Raw genomic sequence first — 25,132 nt, 5'->3', positions numbered from 1 at the left:
AGCTATGAAATTCAATATCCAGGAAAGTGCAATAGCTGGACTGTTAAATGATATATGGGATGGTGCTACTCTTGGCAGATCCACGGGGCTTGGCTTGGTGCTCCACTGTGCCCCACCTCTGCATTGTGTGGCTGGATTTGTGTTCCATCCACAGCAAGGGGAGGAAGGAGTTAATAAGATTCCTGAGGGAGGAAAATTACCTGCCACAGCCTGAAGGCATAGTACCAGGTGTCAGCCCTGAAGGGAGGGGCTGACAAATGAATCTCAGTAAGAAACAGGCCAATAAAAGGAAGGTTTTGAAATGGTGTGTGGGAGGGATTTTTACTCCCAGAGTAGCGCATGCTGGCCTGAATCCTAGGTCTCAGAGGAGCTAATCTGCAGAGCTCAGTACTGAACAACCAAGTGGGTGAGAGATTCTGTGTCATATCCCCTCTCTAGAGGGAAGCCTTGGGGGTGGGGGGTAGAATGTGCTGTGGTATATTTTGTGCTCAGCACTTATGTGCAACAATAATGAGGTGAGAAACCAATGTAAGGAAACTCCTAGCTGCACTAACTAACCTGTATTATGCAGGGGCTGTTAAGGGAATTATTCCTGCAGTGGACAAGGGAAGGTGTGAGCTGTTTTCCACTGGCTATCCCCACTCATTGCTCTTCCTAGGCAAATGCTTTACTCACCCTTTTTAAATGCCAAGTCTGAATATCCCCTTTGGCAATGGGGAGAGAGTTAGCTCACACAGGGGATCTTGCCTCTTCCAGCTGATGCTGACTAGATAAACAACTGAGTGGGGGTAGGGAGGAAAGATGATTCTGTGGTGAAAGCTTGAGGCAAGTGGTATGCCTGGTTCTGTTATGGATTTGCTCTGGGACCATGGGCAACTTGTTCCATGTCTGTGTGCCTCTGTCTTCCCTATCTGGGAAGCACAGATAATCTTCCCAAGGCTGTTGTGGGGCTTAAATTGTGAAAGCCCCTAGAAGTTTTTAGGGAAAGGTGAGGTTGTAACTGATGGCATTTCTCAGGTTGAAATACAATAGCCCCTTTATCTGCCTGGGAGCTGAGCTGTACCCACCAACTCAGACACTGGGAGGGGGGAAAAGATGAAGGAGCAAAGGGAGCTGCAGCCATTTAATGAGCCCCTTCCCCCTCAGGGTCAACTCTGCATACAGAGGGGATATGGGATGGATGCTGTTAGTTGCTATCCAGCCTGCTTTTGAGTTGCCCATACTCAGTACTGACCACCCTAGTAAAATAAACTGGATCGCTGCTTCTGTCTGTCTCTGACCAGGCTCGTGGCTATTCAGAGAATGAGATGCTAGGATGCAAACTTCAAAACCACAGCTCAAAGTGTGAGAAGGGGAGATATAGGCCCCAAAGAAAGGGCCTGATTATCAAAGCTGTTACGAGTACAAGCAACTGTGTCCAACAGTCTAACAAACTCCCTGAGCAGTGCTATCTGCAGATGGTGTAACCTGTATGTAGTGCTCCTTATGTCATAATAAGCAGCCATCTGTGGCATATGCTCAAAACACATAAAAGTGATGTACTCGCACACAACTATACTGTAAAATGTTATGGGTTATCCTGGATGTGTAGGATAGAGTTTAACCCCACTGATACTTGGGGAGGGGTTACTCTGCATTTTCATACATCTAACAAAGAATAGACTGTATCCTTAAAAGTTGGATTTAAGTATAGAAAATACACTTGTCTCATTTTCAGGGACTTTTATACAATAAATAAATAGGTAAATCAAACCTTTCTTTTAAGAGTCTGCAGCCATGTCACCTTTAGCTGTCATCTGAGCTCCACTTGCACTTAGACTTGAATGAGTGTCTTTTCGCTCCCTTTTCTTACCTGTTGGGTAATATTGTTGAGTGCTATTCATCAGCTGCTGTGTTCTAGACCAGAAATAGGTGTGTATTCAGTGAAGAGTGAAGTGATCACAGTACACTTAAAGTTTGTTGGGTTGAAAGATGGTGTATAAATATAAAATTATCATTGAACCTATACCTCATCCTAAAACCCCTTCATAAATTAGGATTCACGTTTTTAAGAACAAGTCTACTACTGGTAGAGAAACTTGTTAAGATTGATTTGGCCCATTCTGGGATGTGTGCACTGTGAGAATATAAAATATTTTCTAGGCTCTAGTTTCTCTATTGGATAACTTGTGCTGATGAAGTGTGTTTATTATGCAGTGTTTTAGTGGGTTAATCCACAGATCAAAACTATGATGACAGGAATGTATTCATAATATGAAATCAACCTCCTTATACCCATAGCCGTCTCACTTTATGCCCATGTGTTTCTAGTACTTTTTATGGGAACTATATTTGTTAATTATGCTTATTTTTTGTACATTAAGTTTGGGGAGTAGAGGATTCTACTATGCTGTTTTCTTTATTTTAATAGCATTTTAATGGTCATGTTTTCTATTAGTTCAGCTAAAAATAGCACCTTACAAAAATAAAACATGCATGTGCTGAAATTGGTTTCTTCATCACCATCATTATTTCCATTACAGAAGCATCTGAAGGCCTCCGTCCTGACTGGGTCCCAATTGTGCAAGTCTCTGTACAAACACATAGTGAGAGACTATGCCTCAATCTAGGGCAATGTCATCTCTGCCAAAAAACAAAATAAAACCCCCAACAACTTGTTTTTACATTGCCATAGCTAGCTCTATGGAAAATCCCAGTGAAGACAAGGTAGTATAGAGTTCTCTTCAGTGTAGCTATTTGAGATCAACCCTAACTAGTTGTGGCAAAGTTAAAAAATGACCATGCCTTGTCTTCACAAGTCTTCACTGCAAAGTTAACTTGGATTAACTTGGTGTGCAAGCAGCCACAGTGCAAAACCCAACCTGAGTTACTAGGTCCTCACTGATGCTACATTTGCCCATGTGTGTCACTAGGACTTCTGGGGGAAATCTGTGCTGCAGTGAGCTCTGAGTTCTCACAGTGAATTGTGGGAGATCTCATCTGTCCTTCTGTGCACACAGGAGGAATAGTGGAAAAGCACTGGAATACTATCTGCACCTGTGTGATTTAACCTACATTTTTCCCGCAAAGTGGGTGGGTTACCAGCCTGAGTGAAAGTGGACTTCAGCCTATTGGCCCAAGCAAGCCAGCTAGCCCCAACTGAACAGGGCCGCCCAGAGGATTCAGGGGGTCTGGGGTCTTTGGCGGTGGGGAGGCTCCTGCTTTGGCGGTAATTTGGCAGCAGGGGGTCCTTCGGCAGCAGGTCCCGGACCGGAAGTGCCCCGAAGACCTGCGGCAGGGGGCCCCCCACTGCCAAATTACCACCGAAGACCCAGCACTTCAGCAGCGGGTCCCGTTTCAGCAGTAATTCGGTGGCAGGGGGTCCTTCTGCCCCACGGCAGAAGGACCCCTACCCCCGCCGCCAAAGACCCAGAGCAGAAGATGCTCCAGGGGCCCCAGAGCGAGTGAAGGACCCTGCTCCAGAGGCCCTGAAACTCTTGTGGGGGCCCCTGGGGGGCCTGGGGCAAATTGCCCCACTTGCCCCCCCAGGCAGCCCTGCAACTGAAAGCACTGCTAAACTTGGTCAGTGATTTTTTTGTGTGTGTGTTTGTGGACAGGAGTGGGGCGAAGAGCAACACCTGAGTTAGAGCCTGGGTTGTCTCTGCCATGAAGACACATCCTAGCATTTTATATCAAGAAAGCTATCTAGAGTTAGGCCTGGTCTACACTAGAAAACTAGTTCGGTCTAACTGCGTCGGTTAGGGGTGTAATAATCTGCACCTCTGAGCAGCGTTGTTAAGCCGGCCTAAGTCCCCACTTAGCACTATGTCAACAGAAGAATGCTTCCATTGACCTAGCTACTGCCTCTGGGGGAGGTAATTACCCATCAGCGTAGGAAGTGTTTACACTAAAGTGCTATGGTGGCGCAGCTGTGCCACTGTAGCATTTTAAGTGTAGATAAGCCCTTAACTATCTTGATGCAAAACCCCAACAACTTTATGCAGTGAAGCCATAACTTCCACAGACAAGTCAGACCAGGTGTGGGAGGGAAAATGGAGAAGTTAAATGATTTGCTCAAGGTCATGCAGTAGGTCAGTGGCAGAACAGGGAATAGAACCCCATTTTTGTCTTTCCCAGCCAAGGATCTCAAGACACCTGACATTCAGCAGTTTAGAGATGCATCCCTCCTGTAAAGAAGGGGAAAAGTATTAATCCCCGAGGCACAGAATGGTGAAGTGACTTGTCCAGATCACACAGTAAGTTACTGTTCGGGAGGAATAGGGGTCTGAAAATTAGATTGCCCGTCCTGGGACTTAAGTGACCCATATTCACTTCCCTGCTCTGCCAAAGACTTCTTTTGTGATCTTAGGCAAGTCATTTAGTGTCTCAGTTGCCCATCTATAAAAAGGAGATAATGGCACTGCCCTACCTCAGAGGGATGTTGTGAGGATAAATACACTAAAATTGTGAGGCACTCAGATACTGCGGCAATGGGGACCATATAAGTACCATAGAAAGTTACTGGCAGGGCATGGGAGCCAAAAACAAGAGTTCTCCTTCCCAGGCTCCTTCTATAGCCACTAAACTACACTACCTACTTCTCATTCATAAAACTTTCTCATGCACTTAAGTGATTTCCTCACTAGTTTTAGTTTCCAGCTTACAATGTGTTGCTTTATGGGTAATTAAAACAGAGCAAATACAGTGTCAGATTTATATCTGTAGCACTTACACCAAAACAACAATGCGAGTTTTGTGGCACTTTGCAATAATCCACTTCCCTCAACGTGAAAATCTGCATGGGAACTGGATTATCCCAAAGTGAAATAGCACAACTGTGTCCTTGTCACTTTTGCTATGCAGTGCTTTCAGCACTTACTTGATAAAGCTTGGATGCTGAGAATGGAAAAACCTTCCACAAGTCTATTTTGTAAAGCACCCAGAAAATAATTCAATGCAGCCACAACAGCCTCAGTCAAAACTGAACTTGGGCACCAGAGCTCAGACACTAATACTACAAACTGGTAATCTATCCTGGTACAGTAGATAGGGCACAGGCCTGGGCATTGAGAGTTTTGAGTTCTGATCCTTAAAGAAGCCTCCTCCTTTCTATATGGTCCACTAATGTGGGCACTGACTGTGCAAAAGTGCCCACGCAATGATGCAGTACTATAGCGTAGTCCCTGCCTCTTTGAGTGACATGCCTGATTGATGAGTCCCTGATTCAGCAAAGTGCTTAAGAGCTTTGCTGAATCAGGGCCAGAATGCACATCTTGTGCAGGACATGGCTGTCTAGCAAATAGTTTCAAATATTTTATTGATGTCTTTAAATCTAAATGATTAAAAAGATGGTAATCCAAGACTCTAGTGCCCAAACACACCATTAATACAATAAAACTCTTACAGCATTGATCACTTCAGCAGGAACTCAGCCAGCCACTTACATAGACTCCTTTCTACCCTTTTGTCATTCTGGAAAGCATACTCTCAGCCTTTTCCAAACACCCTCTCAAAGAGATGATGCTGGCATTGAGCTAGGAAGGCTACCCAATTTGGGCTATTTCAGACCAAGGAGGGGAAGTCTGTTCCAGAGTGCTAGGGAGCCCTCGGAGAACACTCTGCTGGCAGGCCCCTTCTCTTTTATAACAAGGGGATCCAGCTTGAACCCCCAAGCTGACTGGAGCTGTAGGAGTACGGTGTGGGGAGAAAGAGAGGTAATCCCCCTCATAGGCCAGTTCAGCCCATTTAGGACTTTATAGGTCATAACTGACACTTTAAGCTTCGTCCAAAGACCAACAGGCAGCCAGTGCAGACTGTAAGTATGTGCTCCCAGCAAGATGCCCTGCTCAGTAAGTGAGGTGCACCGGCTTCAACCTCTGAAAGGACTTATTGTGTTGTATGCAATACACCTTAATTACGTCTCTAGCTTACTGGTTTTCTTTTTAAAAAAGTGTAGGCAATGATATTTAAATAGAAGGCCATTCCAAGAACATCAAGCTTGCAAAATGAAGAATTCAAAAATTTGTGAATGTCAAAGCTCCATGAGCAATCATAACTATAACTCTGCTTCCTTGTGCAGATGCTTTGCAATGTAAGACCAAATTCTCTGCTAGTGGACATGGGTGGCTCCACTGGAGTCACTAAACCAGTACTCATTTACACCAGCAGCAAATTTGGCCCATGGTCTTTATTTACAGGTTCACATGCTGTTATTCCTGCTGAAACCCAGCCTTATGCAGTACAGAGGCTGTCTGGTGCTTAGTGAATGAGACTGGTTTTCCAGATCTGTACTTGTCTTTGGTCAAATTCTATTTATATTGACCATTATGTAAATCTGGAGTAAAACTAAATGCACACAGGTGTAACTGAGACCACATTTTTACCCTCAGACTGAGTACAGTGAATGAGGCAGGGGTTCATTTACTGAACGAGGATAAATATTGAACATCTCCTAGCCTCCTTCACTGAGCACCATTCAGACAGAAGGAAGCAGGTGTTCTATGCCAATATTTGGAAATAAAGACTATATCATAATGCATATGCACAAAGGGAAGAGTTAAGGTTGCACTTTGCCACTTTCTGACACCTTCACTTTGCAAGTTTAATGTTCTTTTAATGTAGCTATTTTATATGGAATACTCTTATAAATGTAAAATTATTTTATTAAAAAGTAGATACCAAGCTATTCTACAAACTATGTTACTGGTAGCTAGAAAAAACACTTATTGGGGGGGGAAAAAGGCAAAAATTTCAACCAGCTCTAATATAATGAACCACTCACACACAACATGACTATGGTGATTGCATTTTGATTAAGAACACGTAGAAGACATATTTTTGGCTGAGGATGATGGGGTCAACCCCTACACTTACAAAGGGGCAGTTAATGTACACAGTGGACCACGGGTGTAGGGTCTGGTTCGAAAGAAGCATGTACACAGTATAAGCTACATGGTACTCAGCTTATCTGCCTTGGAATGTTGATGGGCTCGGACAACCCTGGAGCAATTTGAAGCTGTGGTTCCAGGGAGTCTAGGGATTTCAAAGCTGCTTATCTTCCAGATAACTAATTGGCAAAGAGAGAGGCATCAGAGTCTGTCTACAGCTAGAGAATGGGATCCTATAGTATAGGTTTTCCAAATGTTGCAAGCATAGCTGTGGAGAGTGTCTAGTGGTTAGATCAGGGACTGCGAGTTCCAGTCTCTCTGATTTGCTGTGTCCCTTAAGTCACTCAGGCCACTTTTTAAAATTTGTATTGGGAGTGCCTCAGTTTTTGAGAGCTTAGTTTTGAGACACCTTGAACTTGATATTCAGAAGTGCTGGGCAATTGCTGCTTCCATGTTCTTCAGTTGGAGGTGCTGGTGCAGTTTGCTTAAGCCCCAAGACTGAGACACCTCAAAACCACTGGCCACTTTTGAAGTTTGCTTCTGACCTTGTGTCTCAGATGCCCCAACTTGAAAGTAAAAATTCTTACACGCACTGCTGGAGGGAGGAACAGCAAGGAGGGAGTGGCACAAGGCTTAATTGTTAATGTTTTGAAGGGGATTTGAGGGCCTTAGATGAAAGGCACTAGAAAAATGCAAAGTATTATCAACAATGCAAAATGTTTAGATTCCTCACTGGGGGAGGGGGAAGCATATGAAGAAAATTAGCAAAGAATGGCCAGCGTTTGTATATTTGTCTTTGGTATCCTTGATGCTTACCTGTGCTAAATGGCCTGGATTAGTTTTCTGTTAATGGAATAGGACCTTATCTTCTAAAATGATCTCATTAAAACTATAAGACAAGCCAGTAGGGGGTGCGAGAGCTGTAATTACAGCCCGGGAGGTCGATGGAAATGCAGTTACACACAATCACCTTGTGTTCTGTGTCCTCGGTAAGTGAATTACCCTTTAAAAAACACAAACCCCCTTTGCTTGCCTTTTTAACCTCATTCATAGAGAGCTACTGGTCAAACATCTCATTTTATCTCCCCCGCTGCTGCTGCTTGGTTTGTGTGGGCTATAAGTAATTCCATTCTTTGAAGACTTCAGAGATAAGGGGAGAGCTGGATGGGGAGAAAAGAGAAACAGCTTCTTAATGGGAGCTGCGGGTCCTTGGCTGTTCTGATGTGAAGGGCATTCTACTGTCTAAAGGCCAAAGATTACCCCTACATATGTATGTGCAACAACTCCCACTGAAGTCAAGATGAGCTGTTTATATACACTTGAGGGCCCCTATTGAAACACCACACACAATGCTTGTACTGTAGATGTATTGGTCCCACAATAAAAAAGGATCAGGCAGGTAATGAGACACTCGTATACTATTTAACTCTCTCTTGCACACATACCCCCGGCTTCTGAGCCAGCATGATCCTGAGTTTAGGCTCAGTCAGATGAGTAAAAAGCTTGGCTTCCCTGTTATGCTGATATATAGTACATTGTAAAAACAGGTATATGTATGTGTGGAAGGCTTAGGCAGCATGTCTAGCAGTAAGAACAGGAGACTGGGGGTCAGGGCTCCTGGGTTCTTATCCTGACTTTGCTATAGACATGCTGCATGACCTTGAGCAAGTCTGCCCTCTCTGTTCCTCAATTTAATAAAATTCACTTTTGTTAGCACTTTTTATCATAGTGCTTATGTAGCTATTGAATGTTATGCACATGTTAATAACTAATACATACTTGCATTTATATAATGTGCTGAATCTCAAAGTGATTTACCTTGTAAACGCCATCTGGGGTTCACTTCATCTGCCATGGAAATGTATCCACTTACAGGGTGGAACTTGGCAGCTGAAATGTGGTTATGACATTGGAGTCCCTGAGAAATTGCCAGATAGAACTTTCAGCCCAATAAACCAGGGCTAAATTTAATCCAGTAATCTAGAGGTGAAAGTCTCTGTATGCCATTACTGATCCTCTGAGCCACCCAGTTCCACTACCAAATGTGCTTTTTTTAACTTGCACAGCTAGTTGCTGAAACCACAGACTTACTGATTCCGTTATACTGCTATACGACTTTCCACACAAAGCATAGGCAGAGGGTATTTTTTCTATTTTTGCCCTTAGCAACTAAACACTCGTACACAGAAAACTCCATTGACTGCTCTGGGGTTACTCCTAATCTACACCAGCAGAAGTAGAATTAGCCTGTTTTCACCCAAGACATTTTATTGGTGAATGTGCAGTGTTGTACACTACAGTTCAGTTGCATTTGCAATCACAGCATGTGAGGAGTATGCCCCAATGGATTAAGTGTATAAAGTGTCCCGAAGTGGCAGAACTGCTACACTTCATGGCAGGGCCAGCTTTAGAAAGCGTGGGGCCCGATTCAAACAGTTTCGATGGGGCCCCGGCATGGATGACTTAAAAAAAAAAGTTAAAAAAAAAAACACACACATGGCGCTTGTACTCACCGGGCGGCGCTCCTAGTCTTCGGCGGGTTCTTCATTCGCTCCAGGTCTTCAGCAGCAGGTTCTTCAGTGCCACCGAAGTGCTGCTGAAGACCCGGAGCAAGTGAAGGACCTGCTGGCGAGGACCCAGAGCGCTGCCGGGTGAGTAAAAATTTAAAAAGGAGCCTCTAGCCAGGGAAGGGATTCTCGGCCACTTGCCCCACCCCCTGGCGGCTCTGCCACTGGGCCCTCTTAGGCGCGGGGCCCGATTCGGGGGAATTGGTGGAATTGGCCTAAAGCCGGCCCTGCTTCATGGGGCTGAATGGCTCTGGAGTTTGGAAAAAGGGTCTGGTGTTTTTCACCTCCAAGTTGTAACTGAAAGTTGATATTGACAGCTGGTTAGTTATAAGTGGGGAAAAAAGTGTGTTGTTTCTGTCCAATTCCTAGGAGGCAGGTCTCCACATCAGATCACCACCACAACAGTCAAGAACTATCACTTTAGCAGAGAGGTCAAGGATGAGTCAAACTCATGAAGATTTTGTTTTCCTTAGATGAGACGCTTCTGTCCAGGTCAGGGGTAAAGTACCTGAGCAGCACAACCCAAGAGACCGCCTGGGCAGCATGTTATCTATTGTCTGGATTGATCAAGGATTGCAGTCTCAAGGACTGTTGATCCAGTCCCTTTCATCAGCACTTATTTAAAAAAAAAATGGACATGCTGAGTTTTGAGGGCTCCCCTCCACAGGTAAAGCATAAAGTATATGCTAGTAACACACCCTTGCTCTGAAAACAATTCAGTTTATTGTTCTATAAATTGCATCTTAACAGTGTCCTGCATTGAGCCTTTGCTGTGAGAGGCACTACTGCACAGTGCTTTGTGTGTAATGTGCACTACATACAGGGATCACTTACTGCAACACAGCCTCCTCTGCAGTAGAACATGTTAGCTGGTTTAGGAACTCATGGCAACACCACACAACTGTTTTGGCCAGTAAGGGAGGGAAAAAATCTGTATCCAATTGAATTTTGGTAGGTAACTTATTTGTGTTACTTATTTGTAATGATGGTGACTGGAATTTGAGGAGGGTTAACACACCAGTTGAAAAGTGCCACAGAAGCATCTTTGAAAGTTGGCACCTCCAGCAGCATAGTGTTTCCAAGCAACAGGTTCAGGCACTGGTTCACTCTTGTATCAAGGGCCTTGTCTAGACCAGTGGCTCTCAACCTTTCCAAACTACTGTACCCCTTTCAGGAGTCTGATTTGTCTTGTATATCCCCAAGTTATACCTCACTTAAAAATTACTTGCTTATACAATCAGATGAAAATATAAGTCATAGCACACTATCTCTGAAAAATTGCTCACTTTCTCATTTGTACCATATAACTACAAAATAAATCCATTGAAATTTAAATAATGTACTGTACTTACTTTATATACTATACATTGAAATGTATTATAAACAAGTCATTGTATGAAACTTTAGTTTGTACTGACTTCACTAGTGTTTTTCATATAGCCTGTTGTAAAACTGAGCAAATATCTAGATGAGTTGATGTACCCCCTGGAAAACCCCTGTACCTCAGGGGTACATGTACCCCTGGTTGAGAACCACTGGTCTAGACTAGGATTTAAGATATAATGTTAGCGTGTTAGCTAACTTTTTTAAAAATCTAGCATAGGCAAGACACACAGCCTTTAGCACATGCTAACCTGGTTGAGCTGACACCTAGAGGGGAAGATGGGCTTTAACGGGACCAGCGTAGATCATGTACAGGTATGCACTGCCGTGTCTACACTAGACTTCTAATACATGTTACTTAGCATGTATTAGCGAACATCACCCCCTTTTAAATCCTAGTCTGGGACAGAGTGCTGCTTACTGAATCATCAACTCCTGGGTTTGCCTTGGAGCTCTCCTGTCCTGGTTCAGCAGAACCCTTTTCCATTCCAACCAAATTGGAACCATGGAATGTATTCTGATCAATAAAATGTTGAATCGCACTTTTCCTTGCCAAGGCACCTCACAAATCAGGGAGTCTTTCATGCAAGTGATACAAAGTGAGTAACATAACTGAAACAAGTGTGGGAAGAGGGAGGAGAGGGGCCAATAAGAGGAGTTTCACTGTACCAGCTTGGCACGACCTGACTTATATAGTTCTTTGGAGTTTTGTGGCTGTGTTGGTCCAAGGATATTAGAGAGACAAGGTGGGTGACCTAATAGCTTTAGTTGGCCCAACTTCCTTGGTTGGAAAGGACAAGCTTGCGAGCTTTGCAGAGCTGTAGAAGAGCTCTGTGAAGTTCAAAAGCTTGTCCCTTCCACCAGGGCCGGCTCCAGGCACCAGCTAAGGAAGCAAGTGCTTGGGGCGGCCAATACAAAGGGGCGACACTCCGTCCGCTATTGGGGCGGCACGTCCGGGTCTTTGGTAAGAAGTCGGCGGCAAGTCCCTCTCTTCCTATTTGAGGTGCTGCCGAAGAAGAGAGGGAGTGAAGGACCTGCCGCTGAACTGCTGCCGAAGAACAGAGCGGGGCAATTGAGCTGCCGCCAATCAGCTTTTTTTTTTCCTGCTTGGGGCAGCAGAAAACCTGGAGCCGGCCCTGCCTTCCACCAACAGAAGTTGATCCAGTAAAACATCGCCTCACCTACCTTGTCTCTCCTAGTTATATAGTGAGAGATCAGAATGACAGCTGCAGGTCAGTTTCTTAATGGGACTCAAATGGATTTAGGAAGGATAAGAGTGTGATGCAAGGACATTTGTGTTTAAGGTATAGGACTGGGAGTCAGGAGAGCTGACCTACATTCCCAGTTCCAGCCCATTTTCTGCATGATGTTGGGCAGTCACTGCCCTTCTCTGGGCTGGCTTCCCCATTTGTAAAATGAGATCATGATACTTGCCTAGCACATTGGGGGTGGGGTGTGTGTGGAGCTAAAATAATGTCTGTAAATTGCTTTGAGATCTTTGGCAGTATGGTGATTAAGTAGTACAAAGTGTTCGGAACATCATAAACAATGCTTGCTTAACAATAGAGTTGGCTTCCCCCCCATCCCCCTGGATGAAGTGGCTAAAATGGAATGTTTATTTAATAGATTGTGCCATTAAAACCTGGGTTAGCATGGTAACACCCTTTAACAGAGATCCAATGATTATATTACTGTATAATGTTTCTCTAAACAAAAGCTCACTGCTGTAGTGACTATTGTATTGTCTCTGCTATTCATATAGCTAGGGTTTACCTGTAAACCTGTTAACTTCCTAAATAAGACCTAGTTTAAAAAAAAAACTGGGCTAGCATAGATATTAATTGTATCTCCCACAACACAGAAACCTTCTTTAAAATTAAGATTAATCAATCATTTGTTATAAAATAAACATACCCATCTTAAAAGTAGTAATAAAATTAAGAACTCACATAGCGCTTTCCATCTTCAAAGCACTTTACAAACACGAACTAATTAATGTAGATCCTACACATAAACAAAGGGGTGTAACCAAATAAACTGGAGTCATAAAAATATTTTAGCTTTGTTGCTGTTTGGAGGTCCGAGGACATGTTTGCATTTAAGGACACTGCCGCTGTAGCACCTGTAGTGCAGGCCCTTCCTATGTGAGTGGAAGGCATTTTTCCATCAAAGCAGATAATCCACCTTCCCAAGCGATGGTAGTGAAATTGATGGAAGCATTTGTTCATTGACCCAACTGCATCTACACCTGGGGGTTAGGTTGATTTAACAATGGTACTCAGGATGTGAATTTTTCTCACTCCTTAGCAATGTAGCTAGGTCCATCTAAATTTTAACTGTAGACCAGGCCTGCAACAAGAGACATTTCTTTTCTTTGACTACCTTGATTTGGCAAAAATCAGTTTTCAAAACAGCCTTGTCCAGGCAGATCCCCTCATAAAAAATGTTGATATTTTAAATCATTCTATTTAGAAACTCTTGCCTCAGAAATGACAGGCATTCTCTTATACCTCATCTGCACTAGCATTGTTCAGGAAATCTCCCACCATGGCAGCTACACTTGAAGTTTTAGTATAGATTGGCTGCAGGCATTATACCACCATATTTTCTAACCCTGCACCGAGATCAGGAGCAGACCCAGAATCTTTATTTCTTTAAATTTCACATGCTGCTAATTCCCCTATCTAAAGCCAGAGTGCTCTGTCTAAAACATCAGTTTGATGCTGTGGAAATGATTTTAATAAAAATATTATGCTTCCTACATATACTGCACCTTTCATTCACGGCTTGCAAAATGCTTTACAATTTGAATAGGGTTGATCCCCATTTTACAGAGAGGGAATGTGAGCTGGAAGCAGTTTAACTGCACAGGACAATGAAGTGATAGAATCTTGCATGCTCCCATCTTCCCCTTTCTAATGATCTCTAGTCTATTCTGGTTTGAGGAATTTAAAGCCTCCTCTTTAAAGGACTGGATGTCCTTCCTCAATAAAATGAAGGTCTATCCACTTTGACTGCTACACCAAATCCAGGAGGAACTCTAGCTCTTCCACTCCATTGAAAACAAGACTTCATTCTCTCTTTGGCTAGCACCATTTCCTGCAATTGAGCTATTTAAGGATCCACATTTCTGTAATATTACCAAGGTTACTTCTTGAAGAAAAGTGACTTCTGTACAGGCAGGTCTCCCTTAAATATCAAGATACCTTTCATTATGGCTCAGCTCTGAAATGTGACTAGAGAAGCAGAATAGTGGGTCTTTCTGTGTGTCCCTAACTCTCACTGCCAGAGCTGAATGGAGTCTACTGGGCTAATGAATTTGATTGGCTAAAATAGGATTTGTAAGCAAAGGGAGCAAACCTGCTGAGTAAGGAGAATTTTTATAGTCACTTTTCATAGCTTTTTAAGACCACAAGGGACCCCTGTGAGCTGATTTCCTGCCTAGTACAAGCCATGGAAACTTCCACAATAACGTTAGTTTCAAGCTCAGTGTTGCCAGCTCCTGTGATTTTTGTCATGAGTCTGTTTTCCTTAAAGCCCCTGTTCCTGGAGCCAAGTGGATATGTGATGATTTTGTCTTCATTCTTAAAGACAAAGTATGTTTCTAGCCCCCCAGGCTGCAGAGACAGCTTCAAAATGTGACCTCGGTGCACCCTAAAGCAGAGGTTCTCACAACAAAATTTTTGGTGGCCTCAGCGTGCAACCACCAACTCTTGCTGTTGGCCACTCTCAGATTTTCCTAAAATACTTAATTAACTTTAGGAAAAACAAACACATGCACATCTACATGACCAAATCATTGTAATTTAATTATGTGGGACTTTTTTTGCAGACTCAGTATTAAAAATGCACAGTTGTCTCTATTCTTTACTGGACCTAAACAGAGTAGAAACACAAATAAGGTGCTTTGCCCATTCTTGTCTTTTTTTTCTTGTTACTCTTGTCACTGCTTAACAGGGACTACCACATACAGGGACTTTTCTTTGCTGAGGACAGCAACATTTCCAGTTGTGTTCTCATAGGGTGCTCTTTGGTCTACATTTACTTGGATTCTCTTAATGGCAAGCAAAAGAAATGATAGTGTGAACAGGCTTGACTCCTAAATGTGAGGAGCTGATACTTATATCTGCAAAGGTATGGTTTGACTCAATATTTATTTATGCAATGTAGCTGATATGGTACAGATGGGTCCCATTGTGCACTTGAAGACTGTGCCACAAACCAGTTTGAATGAATGCAAATGATTGCTAGTGATTGTGCAAGTCTGGCACAGCCTCAGATCCTAAAGTCTTGGAACAGGGGTAAGGAGGAAAGGGTGCACATCTATTTACAAATGGTTACAGCTTCTGGAAATTATTTGATTATAGACCATACTTCAGTCATATCACTCTCTCAGGAGAATAATTATTAAAAAGAAAAATGCTAAAGTCCATAGTCCGCTTGGACATTTAAAGCCAATGTGGTAGGTCAAGCCCTCAAAAAGCTTGAAAAGATTCAACATAGATATAATAGCAACAAGATTTTGTGAGAGAGTGAGGCGGTCTTGACATGCACGGAATGTGGATGTCTATTACATGCATGCATTCAGTGTATGTCCATGGCAGCCATGCATGCAGGGCTTGATTCTCCACTCCATTGCACCTGCTGCTTTTGTAAAAATGCTACCCAATCAAAAATTCTTCACTTATGCCATTCATTAGAAATGTTTTACACTCACTTTGCACATGTATAAATGATGGCACATGGTGTAAGACTGTAGGTATAGAGCAGATGTAGGCAAGCTATGGCACGTGTGCCGAAGGCGGCACGCGAGCTGATTTTCAGTAGCACTCTTACTGCCTGGGTCTTGGCCCCTGGTCCGGGGGGGCTCTGCATTTTAATTTAATTTTAAATGAAGCTTCTTAAATATTTTAAAAACCTTATTTTCTTTACACACAATAGTTTAGTTATATATTATAGACTTATAGAAAGAGACCTTCTGAAAATGTTAAAATGTATTACTGGCACGCAGAATAAATGAAGACTTGGCACAGCACTTCTGAAAGGTTGCCAACCCCTGGTATAGGTTTGAGGAGGTCAGTCTTTCTTGCCTGAAATCATCGTTACGATTGTATGCATTTTGTGCATATATTTTGAAAGGGTGGGGGTGGATGGGTCAGGATGTGTCATCTCAGTCACTTCTTCCTAACATTGTATTCACTAGCAAGGAGCAATGGGTGTCTGTGTCACTACTTCTTCTTCATGCCCTCCCACCCCCTCAGTACAGTATGTGACTTCTTCCTCATGCCAGGAAGTGGTCCCTGAGCCATGTTTACGTAAGTGTCTGTTAGGTGCAGACCCTGTGGATCTCCGCGGACCTAAAGGTGATGCAGTTTTTGCCTCTTCCTGAAGCACCTGGGTGTTGCCCGCTCCCCCAGCCAGGAGCCGAGCGCGCCCAGCCTCCAGGTCCGGGCCGCTGGGGGCAGGCGGACCCGGGCTGCCGTGACAGCCCCTCCGCCCGTGCAGGCGGGAGCGGGGGCTCCAGGCCCGGCCCGGGGGCGCGCGGGGCACGGGCACGGGCGCGCTCACGCACCAGGCCCCCAGCGCGCGCTCACTCCCACGCGAAGCCGGCAGGGCGGGGGCGGGGCCTCGCTGCCTTCTTTAGGCGGCGGGAAGCGGCGCCCGCAGTCGCAGCTCGGCGGGGGCAGCAGCAGCGGCGGCAGCAGCAGCGGGCCGGGGAAGTCCCGGAGTCCCAGCAGCAGCAGGAGTCACCGCAGCCGGCAGCGGCGCAGGACACGTGGCAGCCCCGCGCGCCCCGGCCCCGAGCAAGAAGCGACCCCCGGCACCACCGCCACCACCGCCGCCGCCGCCATGGGCAAGGGGGTGAGTGCGGGGCGGGGCGGCCTGTGGCGCGCCGGCCCTGGCGGGCGTGGCCCGGGGGGTCCTTCCCGGCCGGTGCACCGGGGGCGGGGGGAGCCGCGCGGCTTTGTCTAGGCCCGGCGGCGGGACGTGCCCCCGCCCGGCGGTGCCGCGCGCGCGCTGCCGGCTGCGCAACGGGCCCCGCGCTCCGGATTCCGGGGCAACTGTCGCTGCGCGAGAGCGATTCGCCTGCCGGGAGGCGGGGGGGGACGAGCCCGCTGGGCAGTTCTGGGAGCTGCTCCGCGGGTGGCGGGGGGACCGCGTTCGCCTTTGGTTCCCGAAGGTCTGAGAGACCCAAACCCGGCAATGAATCGCCGCTGCCCGGCGTGTTAGCGGTGATCCGGCAGCGCTGGTGCCGGGCTCTAACTTCCTGCGATGACTAAACCACTAGGGGGTGGTGTCTGCGCGTGCGTGTGTCACGCTCACACACTCACACACACTCACACAGAGCTGTTTTTTACAAAGGGGGGGGGGAGGGCTAGCTCAGTGGTTTGAGCATTGGCCTGCTAAACCCAGGGTTGTGAGTTCAATCCTTGAGGAGGCTACTTAGGGATCTGGGCCAAAAATTGGTCCTGCTAGTGAAGGCAGGGGGCTGGACTTGATGACCTTTCAAGGTCCCTTCCAGTTCTAGGAGATTGGTATATCTCCAATTAACTCTACAGTTTATTTCTTTGAAAGGCATCAGATCACCATAGAAATAGAGGAGGTGGTTTAGGCTTTTGAAACTGATCTTAGTTTAAGTCATAACACTTAAAAGAATTAAATTTGCTCTAACATGAGTAAAAGCTGCATGGGGAAAATGGGAAGGGGGGGGACTTTAATGTTTAGGCTATCCTAGAAACCCGAAAAAAGAACAGGGGTACCTGTGGCACCTTAGAGACTAACAAATTTATTTGAGCATAAGCTTGTAGCCCACTTCATCCTACACAAACTGGTGAGCAGATCAGTCTGTTAAAATAGAGAGTGCATCATCTGACCAGGTTCTGTGTAACATTTCTGATCACTTTAATTTTTTTTTCTCTTTTCCCCTCCATTGGCTCTGTGGCTAACAAATTGGCTAAATTTTTCAGGTTATAAAGGGACTTTGCCTGTGGATGGTGTGGGTGAACGCATGTTCCAGGTTGAAGGTTATACTAACAGTCCCCAGGTCAGCATGGAAAAGAAATCTTAGTTGTATGGTAACATTATCAGATGCCCTTCTGAAGCTAAACTTGAAACTGTGGCCATTTAAATATCTGCTGGCTATTATAAAAGTACTTTACACTCCTTAGAGTACAAGGCCTGGAGGGGAAAGTTTGCATGGTAATAGGTAGTACTTGTTTAGCAATAGTAGCCAGAGCCAGTGATAAAAGGGGGAGGGAAGGAAGGTGTTCAGGATTGAGAAATTTATTGCATCACACCAAACCTGTTAACTGCTGGCATGGTATAATATAACATGCTTTGTGTAGTTCTCCCCTCTTGGGTAAGGGGCTGTATCAACATTTTTTTAATCCTTTTAGCTTGCCAGGTTGTAACTGTCAATGAAAAGAGCTTCTTATGGCTGATTATTCATAATAATAAAAAAACCCTTAGTAAAAAAAAAAAAAAGTAAGGTTGAGTGAAGCCAAGAAAGCAAAAGCCAAGATTTTTGGAGCAGAGAGAGAAGAACTTTGTGTCCTAAAGCCAGCATAAAGAAAAAAATCCTCCCTTGTTGATCATTTAGACTCAGTTTTAAAAATAAAAAGCAGTGTCTGTTTTTAATCTGAATATTTTAGATGGTGTACAGGTAACTTTGGGGAGTGGAGGGAAACTTTTTCTATGAAGGTTCTTAAAACATTTCCTGGAAGGTTTTAAAATGACTCTGCTTATTTAGTAGTAATATTTAGCAGTTACAGTGGTCTGTTTCCAAAGTGCTATACAAACACTGACTGACCTAACATTGGATTGATCAATGCCATTTAGCAGTCACAATGTTGACATAAATACATGGATGGTAGGAGAGCCATGAGAACACAAGACTGTGTAGACACTAATTAAAATAAATTGTCTTCAGAAAAGTCCTTCTCATATTTAGTAGCCCAGAAAAACATTGGAGTGTATAACATATCTCAGTCTGTTAGGCTGTTTAATTATTTACAGTGGTCCAAAAGGGTAATTGGCACTACAAACCTCATGTGGCCACTGTAACTAGGTACAGTTAATCTACTGTATTATGTAAATTGGTTTTGTAAAGCTCCTGACTCAAACGCGGATTATCAGAACATCCTGTAGAAACTGTTCACTGCAGTTGTAGCCCAAAGGCCAGAGTGGAGGTGGGAGGTGGATGAAGGTGTTTTGAGTGGTGGGGGTTGTGTTTGTATTTACATGGGAGACTGTTGGTTATTTTAATGTCTTGTATTATATGTAAGCACTTAAAAATGTCAAGTGACACAGGTTATGCATATTAAAAGACTGTTTGACCTAGTATGGAATCTTAAAACAAAGGAGTGGGAGGGGTACTAATGGAAAATCTGTGACAGAGTAGTTACCGGTACTGTGTGTACTTAGTCAGAATGTGTGTACTATCTTGTGACTTTGCAACACTGTTCTAGCAAATGTGTCAAATCAGAGCCTGTTAAAGGAAGGGATGTGAAATGGAATTAAGTGAGGAAAGACTGTGTGGTTTAACCACTTGAATATTGTTCACCCATCTTTGTTTGGTTTGTCCAAACAGGAAAGGCTTTTCTTTTTTCTTTTACCCAAGTGTCTTTTCATGGGAAAAGAGAACTGTGCTCCTTGTAATTGCTGTATATGGGGAAGGGAGGGGGTATGAAAAGAAGCTGATGGAAACAGCCACTCTACTTACATGGTAGTGGGGGAGGAGGGATCTGATGACTGGCTGCTTAGCTGGGTTTTCAGCCCAGAGTACAGCTGTCAGGAGCTCAGTTCCTGTCCCCTCAAGACACACAGGACTGTGAGGAACAGAAGTAGCCAGGAGACAGTGTCATTCTCTATATTATCCCTAACTGCTTTTTATATCATCTTGCCTGAAAATTGCCTGACCAGGAGCAGCAGTTTACTCTGTTACTTCTCCCCGCCACTTCTGTTTTTTTAAACTGGTTGTAGGATACACTCACTGAAGAGTACAGTTTCATCTCTGGAAGTGTGACTCAAAATTGAAGCCTGCTTAGCCCAGGATAGACTTCTTTTCTTGCCAGAAACTAGCAAAGTTTGGGGTGAACAGACCAGCTGAGAAAAGGGATCTTTCAAAAGCAGTTACTGATTTGTGGGTGCTCAGATTGACCCCTTAAAAAGGCTCTGACTTTCAGAAAATCAGGCCCCTGTAAAGTGTTGAGTTGGGCACCTAAAATCACTTTGCACTTTTGAAAAAGTTGGCCAACATGATATGATGTGTTCTCCCTTTTGCTGTATCTGTTTGACTTTACATGGCTAGTAGTGTGCTCTATATTGTCTTGACTATTGGAGCCTATTTGTGCTTTCATACAACAAGAGGAAATCCTGCTTCACATTAGGACAGCCCCACAAATCAGGAAGGACTGATCAGCCATGAGTTTTCTGGGTTTCAGAAGCCAGCTCTGCTTATGGTTCTGATGAAAATAGTTCCATGGAACACAGAGGGTTATCTAGCATTTGTTGTCTTTTTATTCCATGAATGGGCCAGCTTTTGAACAGAGCCAGTTTTAAGTGTGGCTTGCACACACTTCTTTTCATAAAGGGGGAGGGAGAAGTTGAGTATAGAACTGAAAATAGCAAGTCTGCTCATTGTGTCCAACTGGGGTGTAATGAGGTCTCCCTAGCCATTCAGTAAAACTTTTTTCTGAATGACTAGCACACTGCCACAGCAGTGGCTCTCAACCTTTCCAGACTACTTTTCTCCTTTCAGGAACCTGATTTGTCTTGAGTACCGCCAAGTTTCACCTCACTTAAAAACTACTTGCTTACAAAATCAGACATAAGTGTCACAGCATGCTATTATGAAAAATAGCTTATTTTCTCATTTTTACCATATAATTATAAAATCAACTGGAAGATAAATTTTGTATTTACGTGTCAGTGTATAGTATCGAGAGCAGTATAAACAAGTCGTATGAAATTTTAGTTTGTGCTGACTTCGTTAGTGCTTTTTATGTAGCCTGTTTGTAAAACTAGGCAAATATCTAGATGAGTTGATGTACCCCTGGAAGACCTCTTGAGTACTGCCAGGTGTACAGGTACCCCTGATTAAGAGCCACTGATTCAGAGTAACCATGTTGTACTGTAAAATCAGAAGCAGGAAGCTGAACATTCAAACTTGGCTGTTTTTTGAGGGGGCAGATGGGGAAAGGCTAGCTATAGCATTTCCTAAATTTGATGAGGGGCAGTTTTGCTGTCTATCACTAGGAAAGTGGTCCTTGTCCATGACTTATCTGGAGATGCCTTGTGCCATACTGTTCAAGAGCAGGTCTCCAGTGGTTTTTTTTTTTTTTAAACACTCTAGCTCTCATCATGCATCACTTCAGTCAGCATAGATTGAGACATTCTAGAATGGTACATCTGAATGCCTCTTCTGCTGCCTTTCTCCAATGCCAAGAATCATTGCATTTGTTATTTAAAGCATCTACCATAACCTGCTCTGTTAGGCTTCCTGCTCTCTTTTATTTGGGATCCAACCATAGTCACAGATCTGGGCTGTGTAAAGCCTATAAAGCTTTGGCTAAGAAGCTCTGACTGGACCAATGGAAAGCAGGGCCATTTCCCAACCTCTTGCAGGGATAGTTTTCTTTTGTAGCTCCTTGTGGATCACTGTCATTTGACGAAATCAGGGGTAGTCAATTATTTTTTGTCAGGGTCCAGATTTCTTGACCAAGGTCCTGACTCCAGAGAAATATTTTTCACACCACAATAACAAAAAGTAAATAAGATTTCACAGTCTAGTCAAAAGTGACTGGCAGTCTGGATTTGGCCTGCAGTCTGCCTATTGGCTACCCCTGGGCTAAATGAAACACCTGAAGTGTGGATGTTCTTTGCAACCATAAGGGCTTGGAACTTTTGAAAAATGAAAACCTAAGTTCCTGCAATTTTGTAGGAACCATGGGTGCTCAAGCACATCTGAAAATTTAGGCCAACTTCAGTGCAGTCTTAACTTACTTAGAGACTACTGGTTTAGGCCTCCCCTCCCAACCCTGGCTTGGGGTAAATCCATTTTCAGTCCCTAACCAGATTATCTCACTCAAATATAACTGCATTTAAGACCACTTGCAAAAACTTCCTAGCTGCTATAGCTTTAGGCTCAGGGTGAGAGCAGAAATGGTATCCATGTTTAGACTGAAAATCTCAGTACCGAAACAAAACGAACATTCAATAAATGGTAGAGTAGAAATGAGAAATGTGAGTCAAAGCAGTATGAGCTCTGAATTATGCTTTCATTTTAGACTGCCAGGGTATGGCTACACTTACAAATCTGCAACGCTGGTAGTTGCAGCGCTGGTCATCCAGCTGTGCAGGGCCAGCGCTGGTGTGTGGCCACATTTGCAGTACTTGCAGCGCTGTTGGGAGTGATGCATTATGGGCAGCTATCCCAGCATTCAAGTGGCAGCAACGGTGCTTTTCAAAAGAGGGGGGTGGGGTGGGGCGTAGTGTGACAGGGAGCGGAGAGAGAGAGTAGATTTTTGGAGCCAACACTGTGTGTTAGCTTCCTGACTTGAAAAATCAGAACATGTTCCTGATCCCTTACCCTTAACTCTTAACTGCAAACAGCCTGCAGCCAACACGACTCCCTTTCTCCCCTCTGCCCCCCTTTCTCCCCTCTGCCCCCGCTGTTTCTGTCAAGCAAACACTCACTCCCTGCCTGCCTCATTATCTCATTTGATTGTTCACAGATTGATCACAGCAAACAGGAGCTGTGTTTGTAGATGGGATCTACGGAGTTCACAACAAAACAAAGAGAGGCTGCATAACAAAACAAAGAGTAATTTATAAAAGCATTCTGGGATACATCCTTATACCCTAGAGGCCAATCACAGCACTGGTGTGTGGCCACACTTGATGACCAGCGCTGGAATCCTTATTCCCCATGCTGAGTGAGGTGTACGGCAGCGCTGGAAGTGCCCTGCAGGTGTGGCCACTTACTAATTGCAGCGCTGGTGGAGGCTTTCCAGCGCTGCAACTCGCTAGTGTAGCCATACCCTGAATTGGCTTTTTGATGTGTAGGCCTTGCAAGGACCACTCAGTATACTTTATTCATTCAAACAGGATTCTAGGCAGTGCAGTTGGGTCAGAGTGCCCTCAGCATGTGACTTAGATTGGGGTGGGAGTGGAATAAAAGGTTGAAATGAGCAAGTTAACCTCCAGCTACTGTCTGAACAGGCAGAATTACAAAAGTATTAGGGAGAGTAATGTGAAGCAGACAAATTTTACACAGTATTGTGCACCCTGCCCTGTATGTACATTTGGAAATCACACTTGCTTTTTTTAAGCTTCAGGAAGATCACAAAATGTACATTGTGTACAGCAGAGGGTAAACGCCTAGTATCAATTCATAATTTAAAGTCAAATAATTTGTGTTAGACTGGAGGATGTGGATTGAAATTATGGCAACTTTCTGTACTCTGAAAATATCTTTCAAGTTGCCTTGTAGCAGATTCTTGTGATCTTGGAATGTCCATACTTAAAAGTTCACTGCTGTCCTAAGCATGTAACACTGCTTTCACCTTTAAAAAAAAAAAAAGTGGTTTTAGTATGGTGAAGACAATGTCAAGAATGCTGACAATCTTTAGCTGTACTTCATTCTTTACAGATAAAAGAGGAGGTAAAGGACAAGTTCCACTCCATTCATTAAAAATAGCCTGCAGTGTTCTTTTGACTGTTGCACAGCTCTCCTGTGGCTGCATGCAGAAGTATGAAGAATATAAATGCTCACCTCCAGTGCAGAAGGGAATATGGTGCTTTATGGAGTCGTTTCTGTCAGCTTTGGCAATGAAAATAGACTGCTTGGATTCACTTGTTTAGTTTGTCAGTTTCACTTTCAGATGTACAGTTTAATTTAATGGTTTTCAACCTTTTTACATTTGCGGACTCCTAAAAACAATTTCAGATGGGGGTGCAGATCCCTTGGAAATATTAGACATAGTCTGCAGACCCCTAGGGTCTACAGGCCATAGTTTGAAACCACTGCTGTAATTAAATATTTATTCACCCACGAAAGCTCATGCTGCAAAACGTCTGTTAGTCTATAAGGTGCCACAGGATTCTTTGCTATTTTTATCTTAAGTTTTGTGAAAGGTCATTCTTAATACTTGAATATTGGACCCTGTTAACAGGTTCTTGGCATGCATTACCCTAACTTACCAGTAATCCAATTTCTGATCAGAGGTGCATGCACGACATAGAGGTTATTGTATTAGTTTTATTATCATCCATTTCTCATATTGGCCATTACAGTTTAAGGTTTTATCAGAGCCTGTCATTTTAACTGTGGTGGAAAATTTGCCAAGGGAAAATGTTAGTAATTGTTAGATATTACGCAAAATGGGAGGGGGAATATCTGTGTTGCTAGAGGTTTGTGCAAGTATGGAAATCTACCTTTGCATGGGTGGAGCAGGAGATCGTATTTGCATTTCATGATCCCATTGCAATAGGCAGGGACACAAAGTGCCTAGGGCTACTAGTGCCTCATAGGGAAACTACAATTGTTTTTTGATGTTTCTGCTTCTTAATTGTCCTGTACTTCTCTCTTCTCTTGTCTCTCGATTGCCACAGACATTTGTATGAAAACAATCTGTTGTTTAGCTGCTTGTCTGTTGCTGCTTATTACCCTCCACAACTGGAACTAAGCATCAAAGACCACAATTTCACGCAAATGTCCTTTGTAATTAAGGAGAATAAGAGATGTCTGAAAATAGACTTATGGAAGCATAATCAGTTTGTTCCATGAGGCATACGCATCTCTACGTGGGTGGATTTTTTGTTATTTCTTTGTAATAACACACATCCTGCTTATATGCCAAAATATTTATAGGGGGATCTGCTCTATAAAATAAAACTAGTCTTCAAAAATAATTTGCACTGTTTGTTTGGGAGACTGTCAAAGAGCAAGTATGAAAGTGTCTTGAAATGAACTCTTGCCAAGTTTTGGGGATGCATGAAATGTCAAATCTGTTTTCAAATTGATTAAACTATTGAATTGCTTCTCTTCCTGCTCCATCATCCCCACACTCACCCCCTTAGATTCAGGGCTTTGAAGCTGGAGCATGGAGCTGCTCCAGAGCAGTGGAGCTGCAGGTTTTGCCTAGAGCTGGAGCGGAGCTAGAGCACAGCTCCAAAGCCCTGCTTAGATTAACATGAGAAAACAAAGAGTTAATACACATCTGAAGGTATTTTGTATGTAGTTTGGAGCTGATTTCTTGTGATGTGGATCACTTCTGGTTGGACTGAGGCTCAGACCTCAAAACTGATCTGTGA

The 25,132-nt window shown here is 43.9% G+C and overlaps 1 protein-coding gene across 3 annotated transcripts in view; it reads left to right on the top strand.

The window, feature by feature from the left end:
- The first annotated feature begins 387 nt into the window (after nucleotides 1-387).
- ATP1A1 (ATPase Na+/K+ transporting subunit alpha 1) overlaps nucleotides 388-25,132 on the top strand; it is a 47,228-nt gene continuing 22,483 nt past the window's right edge. The window contains exons 1-2 of one of the 3 annotated variants that reach the window (XM_045001177.1): nucleotides 16,983-16,997; nucleotides 17,785-17,861. In XM_045001177.1, the coding sequence (XP_044857112.1) occupies nucleotides 17,826-17,861 (36 nt within the window). In that variant the 5' untranslated portion in view covers nucleotides 16,983-16,997; nucleotides 17,785-17,825. Of the gene's footprint in view, nucleotides 407-16,488; nucleotides 16,679-16,982; nucleotides 16,998-17,784; nucleotides 17,862-25,132 lie in introns of those variants that run through there. The other 2 variants (XM_045001179.1, XM_045001178.1) reach the window with 2 other exon arrangements.

Source organism: Mauremys mutica, chromosome 1, assembly GCF_020497125.1.
Source record: "Mauremys mutica isolate MM-2020 ecotype Southern chromosome 1, ASM2049712v1, whole genome shotgun sequence".
In the NCBI taxonomy this organism is placed as follows: Eukaryota; Metazoa; Chordata; order Testudines; family Geoemydidae; genus Mauremys; species Mauremys mutica.
The sequence above is the reverse complement of the archived record's forward strand: the minus strand, read 5'-3'. Positions and strand labels throughout refer to the sequence as shown.